The sequence below is a fragment of the Spea bombifrons genome, chromosome 11 (genome assembly GCF_027358695.1).
Source record: "Spea bombifrons isolate aSpeBom1 chromosome 11, aSpeBom1.2.pri, whole genome shotgun sequence".
NCBI lineage: Eukaryota > Metazoa > Chordata > Amphibia > Anura > Pelobatidae > Spea > Spea bombifrons.
The window spans coordinates 27,547,001-27,558,764 of NC_071097.1; the positions used below are offsets into that span (position 1 = coordinate 27,547,001).

Here is an 11,764-nt window from a genome sequence, read left to right on the forward strand (position 1 = left end):
ATGTCCTTTACAAACTTACTGAACGGGAATTCACATTCAATAACTTTGTGTAATTACCCGTTTCAAAGGGGAGCCTCCACTGTACAAATTGAGGTATTCATAAAGTACCAAAAATACATTTTAAGTGTAAATGCTGAAATGGTATTTCCAGATGTTCTGATGGGAGAATACATGTAGTACAGTAAAACCCACACAATGGCCTTAACATGGAAGGCTTTGTAATTTTCACCAGTATGGAGAATGTGTTCACCAAAAAAATATTTGTAAAGTTTTTACAAGCGCTGATTTTCTTTTTATTATAAAAATGACTGCACTTGTCACTTGAAGAAATAATAGCCAGATCTTAACCAAAAAAGTCCTGCCAAGTAAGTTTTTTTTTTTCTACAGCAATGTTTGCCCAATATCAAAAGCCAGTCCTTACTTTATATTAAACATTAAGTGCCAATTTATTAAAAAAAAACAAAATACATATCCAGGTTCCACAGAAAGAATTACTCCATGGATCATCAAGTAAAAATTCCCTGGGTACTACTGCACATTTAGTGAGTCCTCTACAAAAAGTGTCCAGATTCATTTTACTAATATCATGATTCTAAGACGTACAGTAACCTTATTTTTTTTTTCTCCCTCCCTTTAATTCCGGAAAGAAATCAGCAGATGTCTGCCCACATTCCAGAAATATAATCTGCCAATTCCTGCCACTCGCGTTCTATAAGAGGTACATTTTTAGATCGATCAGTAAAATACAGCCAATTGTCTTAGCTGATGTGTCTCTGGGGAACGGGGATATTTTCGTGGAGATATTTCATACTTCCTTGTTCAGAGAAGTCAGAGACCACGTGGTTTTCACCTCGCAACAACCACTTTGTGGTAAGTAATCCCTCCAGGCCCACAGGACCTCGGGCATGGATCCTGGAGGTGCTGATTCCAACCTCGGCTCCTGTAAGAGTAACGCAAGCTTATTACAATATGGACTTAACATGAGGGATAAGAACACGCATCTCTTATCAAGATATAAGAATGGCCTTTTTTTGTCAAACATGAACATGCACTTCTCTCGAAGCAATAATTTGGCAATTCTGTAAACATTCTATATTTTACCATCATTCAATAGGATAGTCACAACTATTAGGGATCAGGATATTTTTGTTGTTGTTTAAAAGCCAAGAGTATTTAAATATATTATATATATATACACACAAGCACATTATATATGGAGAAAGAAGGTGTGGGCTTCCAATCCCTCTAACACGGGAAGCCACCAAGGGAAGCGACATGGAGGACCCCAGCCTTTAAAATGATGAAGACCACGTGTGTAAGTCTAGAACCCCAAAGCAGTACACTGGAGCCGGCAAACTCAACAAAAACTCACGCTAGAAAGCTCTGAACTAAACAAAAACAAGGAGAATTTAAAAAGAAAAACAAATCAAAGTAATACATTGAAAAGATACAGCTCTGAGGCCCTCAATTACACTTTCTACAGAAATATGTTTACCAAGTCCAAAACGGTATCCGTCTGAGAAGCGGGTGCTGGAGTTCCAGAAGACGCAGGCGCTGTCAACATGCTGAAGAAAATATTCTGCCGTTTTTTCTAGAGAGTGAAAAACATACAAAACAATGAACTCCACTAAACGAGAATAGAATCACATTTAATACAAAATAGTAATCCCCACAGGCAGAATTTTCAGCCAAAGATCTCCAAAAGTGCTTGTTATTAACATTTATTCAACCCACTTCAAGCTTTATAATATTGGCCATGAAACTGTTCATCTGAATCACACTATGAGCCTGTGTATCAGATGAAGAAAAAAGAAAGAAATAAAAAAAACCACAAAGACGCCAACAAGCATATATAATAATAAAAAATGTACATCCTAAAAAAGAATGGCTTTGACAGAAGGAAGTCTCACCATTCTCTGTGATGATTGCTTCTGTATGAGAGCTTCCATACTTGTGAATATGTTCTATGGCATCTTGGACACTGTCCACCACTTCAATGCAACACTCCAGGTCTCCATATTCTGTGCGCAAGGACTTCACCTCTGATGGGCTAAAGGTCAAATAAGAGGCAAACTTGGGACCCGCGTGGATTTTCACCTAAGCACAAATGCACTTATCACTTATCTATACAAGGCGTTGATTAAACAGATGTAGACTCAGCAATTTCCTTTTACTACATTAAACAACAAAACACTGCGGGCACCTGCTCAACTCTTAGCATATCGATGATCTGATCAAACAAAGGTGTCCTCAACACATCTCTATGGATCAGCAAAGTTTCCAACGCGTTGCAAGCTGCTGGGTATTCACACTTCGAATCTCGTACTACATTATATCCAAAGAAAAAGAAATGACATCACATTGACATTATATACAGTTACTAGATACAACGGGCCACAGCTACTTGGAGCCACTACATACTGCTAGTTAAGGGGTGTATGCATTGCTCATGTTGCTCTTTAGACACACAATTTACATTTGTCACATCATGACCCTCTACCAGCGTTAAGATAAATCTGAATCATGAACCAGCATAGTGAATGCTTAATGGAAATCTTTTAAATTAATGTGGTGGGTAAAGCATTATTGTAAAACTAAAATTGAAATAGTTGCACACATTAGAACTCCTTTAGTTATAACCAGTTTCCTATAGTCGGGAGATAAGAGGCCCAAAGTTACACATACATGTGAAAACCTGTCACTGAACGGCCTCGTAGGTAAGATTGACATAATCTGACATGTTAAGAATTCTATCGCAAAATGTTCTACAATAAAGTCAGTCTGGAAAATATCTGATGGGCTCAGGGATATCAGAATGTGCTCAGGTTCAAACAAAGCTATAGTTATCCACCTAATCATATCTTACCAATCCTTGTAACCTTCTCCACGCTGGCTTCACTGTCCACATACACGTGGCATATCCCTTCACTGTGTCCCATCACCGGAATGCCTTTGGCTGCTTTCTGGATGTCCCTGACCAGCTGTGATGAGCCTCGTGGAATGATAAGGTCAATAAGCTTATTAAGACGGCACAAATCTTCAACTTCTTCTCTCGTGTTTACCTGTAACAATATATTTTACAACAAATCACGTTGAAGCCATTTTGACCTTTGTAAACTGTGCTGTGCTTTACAGAGGTTGATCCAGGCCAAGAGGAAGCAATCACAGAGCTGTGTCTTCAGTGGCTCTCATTGGGATTTAGACTTGGCCACAATCACGATCTTTCCTCTTCCTTTTAACTTCACCCTGAAGAGCGTTTTAACTAAACAAGAACTCTATGGCTCAGAAACCTCAGGCGACTCCACATAGTACATAGACCCAGCATTTCAGGTGTGCATTCTGGGACAGGTGTTTCGGTAGCTACCCTGGAATATGGGACAGTGTCGAAAACCAAGACTGTTAGAAAACATGCAAATAAAAGTCCGAACAGGTATTTTTCAAAGTGTGCACAAAGACTACACTCTGCAATATTTAAACACGCAGCGACACTGCTAAGCAAGCACCAGCTGTGACTAAGCCAGGAAGTGATGTTGTATCAGCTGTAGAGCTAAAGCAAGTTCCTACTTCTATCTTGTATGGGCAGATGGATCAAATGAAACTTCACAATCCCAGCATGCAAATCATTTCCTACGTAATGACACAATCCAGGTTTCAGACCTCGGCAACAATCTGTTTAGGGTGCAGGTGAACATGCTAATGACCAGGAGTACCCACAAGCTGCACTGCATCCTTAACGCCATGAAGGGCCAGGGCTTCCTGAGTCAGGCGGTACAGGGTCTGGTTACTATTAGTAGCCTCTTTTCCTCCTTTCAGCAGCAGGCCGTTCCCACTTGCAATAGCCAGAGCTGAAACCTGCAGCGGAACACAAAACAGGAAAGGACAACTCATTGTCAACTTACACAACCTGGGAAAATATGGAGAACCCTCTCACAATCAATTTTAATATATCTAAAGCTACTAACAAACCATTAACACTCCCTTACCTGTGGAAGGCAATCTGGTCGAGACTCGAAAATAACCAGCAGGACCCCGATTGGAACGGTCACCTGCTCCAGCTCCAAATCTTTGGCAACTTTCGTTCTACGGATGACACGTCCTACGCTGTCCTGCGAAGAGGCAGCGATCTGCCGTAGCCCGATGGCCAGGCTGTTCAACTTTGCTGTCGACAGGCTTAAACGTTTCAACAGTGGAGAAGCCAACCTTCCTAAAATGTGATTTAAAGTCAAAATTAGGCTTCTCACCAGAAATATAGGATTCTATGTTTTTAAATGAGAATTCCCATCACACATGTATATACCTCAGCTATTGTTCTGTGGTTGCATTGCAAAGAAACCTCATAAACAGTAACTTCGTGAAATATAGAAATAAATGATGAATATACCCACCTACCCATCATCCTTTGTGAAGCAAATTCTCACGACCTGGAAACTTCAGAACATGCGCAGCAAGACATGGTGTGCAACGTAATCATGTAAATATGTATGTGGCAAACAATGTCAAAGCCAGATATTGTCACAAAAGTAGCAAGATGAGCCTTCAAAAGAGACAATACTTCGCATGTGGCACTTCTGAGATCAGCTCAGTCTAGTGCTGCCTTAGTGTCCAAAGTCTGGCTAGGAAAGGCAACACTCAATAGTTGCGAAAACTGAACTTAATGCAAGGAAGTATTCCTGCTATCTGCATCAAGGACACCGTAGGAACACTAAAACAAAAGGTGGGAGATGCCTTTTAAATGTTTATTGTTTATTTTAAATAGAGCACTTTGCGTTGGGGTTATACGTACCCTTTTCCTCTGCTTCTTCCATATCCTTCTTGTTAGCAGAAAGAATCTCATCTCTATGATCCGTCAGCAAATCAGCAAGGCGGAATATGATCTCGGCTCTCTGTATTTAGGGAGATTATATGTTTTATGTCACCATTCATTCCATTTATTACAGCAGTTTAAGATATTTCTACACATTTCAAGATGCCACGTACACTAGACTTTCCTACAATTGGAAATTACGTCGAATCCTGGGTTCAGCTCAAGTAAAAATGTGTATAGAGATGCTTAAGTGCTGGTAAACATATATAATTTCTGGAAAATGTGAACCGTAATGTTGCTTAAATATGTACTTTAATTACCATATTTTAACAGCTGAAAGAAAAAGCAATACATTTTTTGCATTAAAATGTCATACCGCCTTGGAAACAAGAAAAGGCCAGGCTCAGCCAGGGTCACGCTTTTTACAATTTTTAAATATACGTGCAAACAACGTACACCTCACCGATACCTTTTATCCAGCTGAGCAGAACTTCACTCATTAGGTGCGCTTAAGATTGATGTGTACAAGAGAGTGATTGGGGGCAAGATCCTGGGTGTTGATCTCACTAGTAAAAATGCATAATATAGTTTGTCTTCAGCAATTATAATATCTTTTTTTTTTATTTACCTGCTCTGGTTGCAATGCTGCAAGGTTCCTGCCACCAGATCGGGCCATTTCAGCCTGTTGTTCCACAGTGGGACCTAAACAACATGACAGGAAATCAAAATCCAACAATAGCAAACATTGTTAGATTTAGAAAGAGCCCCAAGAGATTCAGAGACAACTTGGATAAAAACAATAATGTAAATATATGGCATTATAAAGAGTATTTTACAGCATATTCAATTTGAATGTAATTGGAGGAAAAAAAACCTCCGATCCCAAGATCTTACCGGCAGGTTTCACTTCGGAGAAGAACGTGCCTACTTTCTTCCCCTCCACAATGTCTGTAATCACATGTCCCGATATCTTGGGGTGAGTCCCGTTCGCAATGACGACAGAGGTTCCTCCTTGAAGAGCCCACAGAGCAGCTTTCACCTGCGCAGTTGGAGAAAGAACTTATCAAAACAGAAATAGTTAACCTAAAGCTAATCTAGGTTAACTTTTTTGTTGTAACCATGCGGACCTACACATGTTGATTTTTACAAATGAAAAAAAGTAAGATGTGTAGGACCAATAAATATCAAACAGCAGAGGTATAACCCAAAAAAAAATACGAACATCTTACAAGATCAGGTGCCTATTGTACACATGTACAAAGCACAGAAACCAACTGATTAGAGCCCTTTGACCCATCCAGTTTACCAATTAGTTTCCTTACTCAAACCTTACTTGGTTCTGACCCATGTCAATTATGTTATTTTATCAGTAAAATAGTTTTAGATATGTTTGATGTAAACAAAACATCTTTATGGAAGCAGAGATGAGCTCCAGGAGGTCAAAATACCAGCATTAGCTAGTAAGCTCTCCGCTGCTTACTCCATCCCAGCATAGAAGGTCTTGCGGTACTGGACTGGAGATTTTGAGGTTGTCCTGGCACTAAGTCCAGGTGCCGGCACAAAATGCGCGGCTGCACACGATATATTTTTATGCTCATGAAGCACGTGGCCAGACATATCCAGCCGCAACCAGCAATTACCAATCTGCTGCTCACCAATTTAACAGAATAAATAACTTAACGGGGTAGAAAACGTGGCAGACCAAAAAAGGATCGATACTTTTTGATGAACAAACCTTTGCCTCCATGCCTCCCATTCCAACTCTGGATTTAGTCCCAAACGTTACAGATTGTTGATCCCCAGGATAGAAAATGTCTATAAGTTTGGCGTCATCTGACCCAGGGGGACTGTCAAAAAGACCTAGGGACACAAAACATACCTTATAAAACAGCACAAAGAATAAAGGTAATTGGCTTTTGAGGTATGTGCTGAATAAGTGTCAGACTAGAGTATTTGGATGGAAATATCTGTTACTTGGAGATCTTCATTGCAAATCATTTACATAAAAAATATAAATCTGTTTTAGTTAAGGGTAAAATATATTGTGCAGCTTGATTAGAATCTTTGTTTTTCAATATTCCATCTAAAATGGAATACACGGAAAGCTCTATAAAAACAGCCTCAAGTGCCTTTTTAAAACGCAGCTAAAAATGTCAAACCTTCCACATCAGACAATACTATTATTAGGTCTGCTTTCATCTCGACGGCCAACCGAGCAGCCAGGCTGTCATTGTCCTTGATACTAATAACCTATGGAAAAAAGAAAGGAGACGGGTCAGCTACAAGCCCCACATTACGCTACCGACAGAGGAAAAAACTCATATAAATAGTAAACGTGCAAAAGATGTTGAAAGGTATGGATCGTGGCCTGTTAAGCTCAACTTGATGAGATAGAAGCAGCAGAAAGATGGCAACAGAAGGAACACTCCTATGGAAGACCTTAAAGTCGAAAGACCAATAGCGAAAGTGTTTTTGCAAAAGAGATTAAATAGAACAATTAATGCAAACCCACAAACTCTGCTCTCCTTACCATCAAACCAGTTATGCACTATTTCAGCATCAATAAGCGAAGCCATGCAAAAGCTAAGCGATGACCACCAGACAGATACATCACGTTCTTCTCAGCAGCAGCAGTACAGATACATAGAAACGCACTACTACACGGCATGCGGTCAAATCCCACGGGAATACTTCACCCACATTTACCCCCTGCAGATCGCTGTTCGGCTCAGGAGGTGGAACAACGGCATCATTGGTGTTAATGATGGGAACGATGTTCATGCGCAGGAGCTCATGCAAGGTGCCGTTTAAGTTTCTTCTCTTCTGCTCATCATGGAAATCCAGGTTTGTTACTAAGATCTGAAACAGAATGACAAGTGAAGCTCAGCGTTATAAACTGCATTGTGTTAGCGATGGGTTCCAGAATTACTTAACGGCTCAGTTCCTGTACGGGTTGTCCAGGAAAGACACGCCACCATCTATAACTTGGCCGGCGAGGTCCATTAAGGTGAACTCAGACGGACAGGATGGCAAAAGAAACATGAAATACCCTGCATAGCAGATAACAAATCAGTCTGCAGCATCTGAAGTACAATAAACCCAGCCCTTAGTTTCAGGCTGCATTCCAGCAAGGGTAAGGTCTGCAAGCACAGTCCTTACATGAACCTTTTGAACTCGATGAACGCATGGAATTTCTAGGCCTTTTTATCCGTGTACGTGTGGCGTTCTATTCTAACACGTCTTACCTGGGCAGCACAGATACTGTACTGTGTAAACATGGCTTCGTACAGAGCCATAAGTCCACTCTGGCCAGCAGCCGCGCAGGCTCGTGCCTCCAACACTGGAACTTGCTGAAAATAAAAAGCGGAACAAAAGTATTGGTATACAGTTGGCTGAGCTGCCATAAATTGTTAACTTAAAGCCCATGCAAACTACCCGTTGACCGCAGCCGGTCTTTAGACACAATGGTACATACCATATCTTTCAGCTGGTTCTGGCCAGAATGTAAAGCTTGCCTCACACTCTGAGATAAAAGAATTTCATGTCTGAGACGCTGTTTTCCAAAAGCCACAGCTCCGCTGGTGACAATCATCATCTCGCGGCCCTGGTTCTGTAGCACTGAAACCTTGGGGGCAAAATTCAACTTTTAAAAAAAAGGCGGTGCCTTGCGCTGTGCTAAATTATCACTTTTATAACTAAATTCAGTATTAGAAATATCATTTCTGATAACAGTTAATGCTGAAAACCTTGCTAGAAATATTTAGTTGGGTAAAAATGTAATCATTATGGATAAGAAATGAAATTTAAGGTTATTAAATCTTTTACACGATTAAGGGAAAAAAAAAAAAGGCAGATCGGCTGTTATTGGCTTAACGTCCAGGAAACTGTAACGAACAACAAGATGTGTAAGCAGAATGACGACTTTAATGCTAACACTACCACAAAATACTACATTGTAGAAAGCAGAATTATAAAAAGTGACAAATCATTTACGTTTAAACCGAATTTATCTTAATATTCTCTTTAGTTTCACAGAAGCTCCTAATTACCACTTTCATTATAATACAAACTGTTACATTAGCTTTACTCACCTGCTCTACAATAGATGCCAACCGTCCGAGGGCAAGTCCACACTCATCTCCACGAGTGACCACGGCACTCCCAAGCTTCACAACGATGCGCTTGGCATGCTTCAGCTCGCTGCGGTGAGCAAACGGCTTTCCATGCGAGCGAATGAGGGGCATCGTAATGAAAGGGATGTTGCTCCAGTGCCGGGTGGGGGCAGAAGAAGGGGCATCTAGGATTTCCAGAAGAGGATACAAATATATTGCCATCACCGTGATGTAATAGATGCGGAAGCCTCGACACAGCGCTGATGCAAACTATAAGCTCTTTAATTACATATGATCAGCTCTAGCCCACATATTATTAAATCTCCACTGCGGTAACCAGCTGGGGGGGGGCATTAAAGTGCATATGGAAGGATTTTAGCAGAATCCACCCCCCCCCCATGCATCTGCAAAAGGGACCACACAAAATGAGAATGGACCTTACAGCTGTATGTATTAAAGTGCATATGACAGCTGGAGTGTCCGCCAGCACAGATTCCAAGCATGACAATCCCTGTGCAAGTATTAACTCAGACCAGGGAGTCTTGGGAATAATGACGGGCAACTGCAACAATATAAATATAAACAAAAAAAAATAAAAAAGGTATGTCCACACTTACACTTTATACGAGGAGGGAGTGCTGTGGTTCTTACATATGACAGAAAACATCTCCCGATACGGGGGCTCAGAGCAGCTTGACGCAACATTTTGCTGGACGGATGAAAAATAATACCAAGGTATAAGGAATCCAGATCGCTTTATAATCATACCGCGTGCCCTAAACCTTATCGTACTGCAAGTAAAGCTGTAACAAACACATTAACCCTCATACCAACTAACAATAAACTTTCCGCAAACAGGCAACTCGGACCTGTCTCGTCTGCAGTAATAAGGAGATTTTAATTAAGGTACTAAAGATTAGAAAACACGATTACTGCGATACTTTCCACGAATACCTGGAGACACTTAATAAACACAAACAATTCTGCTCTGTATTCTCATAACGCAGCCGCTCAGCACTTTTCACCCCAAAGCCTCCGCTCCGACTGCCTGCCGGACAGCCATGAATACAAACTGTGGAGCCAGCCATATGAATGAGACGCGCGCAGGCTGATGAAACCTCCAACTAACTTGCAGCAGACCACGAGAAGCCACACACTGACAACACAGAGACACAAAGACACACAAACAACACTATCAACGTAAACACGGCCTGAATGCTGTTTGCTTACTTTGAATATCTAGAGAAAATGAAATTGTTTCTGCTTGCAACTTATATAGACATTAAATAAGTTACTAAGAACTTTAAATGTTAACTCTTGCAGGCTTGTCCTGGGGGGGGTAACTTTACACAATATTGCTCAAAAGGAAAGCAATTTTGGTCCATTAAAATAACATGAAATGGATCAGAAATGTAATTTCAGGTTAATGTAAATGACTATTGTAGCCGGAAAAAGGCTGATTTTCAACGGAATATCTTCTCTTTGGCTTACAGAGGCCCTTTATAACTCCCATCACTCTTTTATCACTCCTGTGTTCCAAGTACACACAGTGCTCACTAATCCAAGTTTAAGTTTAAAATGTTAACTGTTCGTTAAAAAAAACAAAAGAAAAAAACACTTTTAGCAATTATGCTTCAAGTAGAAATTTCATAATTTTCCATGAAAATAGCTAAGTGACCCCAAAGCTTTGGATGGTGGTGCACAGTCAGAATTCTGTCAGAGCTACTTCACATTACCGTGTAAATATTAACGTTTACGGTACAAAACAGTTTACAAATGATAAGTGGAAGGGTTAATCTCAGCATGTGAGATGTTACAGATCCCCCCGTTACCCCCGCCACCCCCTCTCCCGTTACCCCCGCCACCCCCTCTCCCGTTACCCCAGCCACCCCCTCTCCCGTTACCCCAGCCACCCCCTCTCCCGTTACCCCAGCCACCCCCTCTCCTGTTACCTCCTCTCCGTTACCCCAACCACTCACTACCCCTCTCCCCGGTTACCCCAACCACTCACTACCCCTCTCCCCGGTTACCCCAACCACTCACTACCCCTCTCCCCGGTTACCCCAACCACTCACTACCCCTCTCCCCCGTTACCCCAACCACTCACTACTCCCTCCACATTCGAACCCAGCCCCATCTGCCCCGGCCCTTCACCTGTTTCGCACTCTCTACTGCCCTCTTGTACGCCTCACACCGCGAGCTGCCCCGGCTAATCCCTAAGCGCCAGACCCAACGTGGCGCAGCTCTTCCGCACACACAGTGACGTACGTCGGCGTAACCGGGCGCTTGAAGCTGCTACGAAATTTACGGATTTAAGGCACGCAATCACGGCGGTCACTATACATTTTACGTATTCGTGATTCTAGAATACCCGTAGCTTTCCACGTGGCGTTCCTGATTTACGTAGATTCTGGGCGGGCCTCCCTGCGCTGTTTTGTCAGGGATGGGATGGGATGTCAGTGAGTGACATGTCGCCGTCACCACGGGCAACATTAACGCGTTTACAAGAAAACCCTAATCGGATCGCTTTTATTCATTGTATGTATCAATTCCATATGAGCTGAGAAACATAATTATGTTTTGGGTTGCTTTAATAATAATAAGCAAAGCACAAATAATAATAGATTTCCATCTACCAATTAAAATAATAATAATAACAATAAGATAATAATAAATACTTAATACTTCAGCTGTAGCTGTGCATTTTATATGTATGCAACATACGCCATGACTCAAGAAAAAGTAGTTATGTGGCAGGAGGTACAGGCGTTGGCTGTAAGTGACGATACTATAGGAGTGTGGGTCCCCCAGCCTTCTTCTGCGGGAGGGAGATTTATGTGTGTGAGCA

The 11,764-nt window shown here is 41.5% G+C and overlaps 1 protein-coding gene across 3 annotated transcripts; it reads right to left on the reverse strand.

Moving 5' to 3' along the window:
• Nucleotides 1-455: 455 nt before the first annotated feature.
• Nucleotides 456-11,205, reverse strand: ALDH18A1 (aldehyde dehydrogenase 18 family member A1). 3 transcript variants are annotated; one of them, XM_053450540.1, is made up of 18 exons: nt 11,071-11,205; nt 9,534-9,625; nt 8,896-9,101; nt 8,280-8,429; nt 8,050-8,154; nt 7,511-7,663; nt 6,964-7,054; nt 6,540-6,664; nt 5,699-5,843; nt 5,433-5,506; nt 4,784-4,883; nt 3,984-4,204; nt 3,715-3,852; nt 2,867-3,062; nt 2,204-2,325; nt 1,911-2,097; nt 1,496-1,591; nt 456-940 (listed from the first exon to the last, which is right to left on the reverse strand). In XM_053450540.1, exons 2-18 carry the CDS (start codon nt 9,619-9,621, stop codon nt 759-761), a joined length of 2,379 nt encoding a protein of 792 aa, XP_053306515.1. In that variant the 5' UTR covers nt 9,622-9,625; nt 11,071-11,205; the 3' UTR covers nt 456-758. The 3 variants fall into 3 exon arrangements, with proteins under 3 accessions (XP_053306515.1, XP_053306513.1, XP_053306514.1); XM_053450538.1 differs by having other exon boundaries at nt 7,505-7,663; XM_053450539.1 differs by lacking the exon at nt 11,071-11,205 and adding an exon at nt 9,871-9,964 and having other exon boundaries at nt 7,505-7,663.
• Nucleotides 11,206-11,764: the final 559 nt, after the last annotated feature.

What these genes read in the sequence shown, in the direction of transcription:
- ALDH18A1 (XM_053450538.1), bottom strand. Translation starts at nt 9,621, where the DNA reads ATGTTGCGTCAAGCTGCTCTGAGCCCCCGTATCGGGAGATGTTTTCTG. An exon ending in TGGCATCTATTGTAGAGCAG is followed by an intron (nt 8,430 to 8,895) that starts GTGAGTAAAGCT and finishes TTTGCCCCCAAG; the next exon opens with GTTTCAGTGCTACAGAACCA. An exon ending in ACAGTATCTGTGCTGCCCAG is followed by an intron (nt 7,664 to 8,049) that starts GTAAGACGTGTT and finishes ATTCTGTTTCAG; the next exon opens with ATCTTAGTAACAAACCTGGA.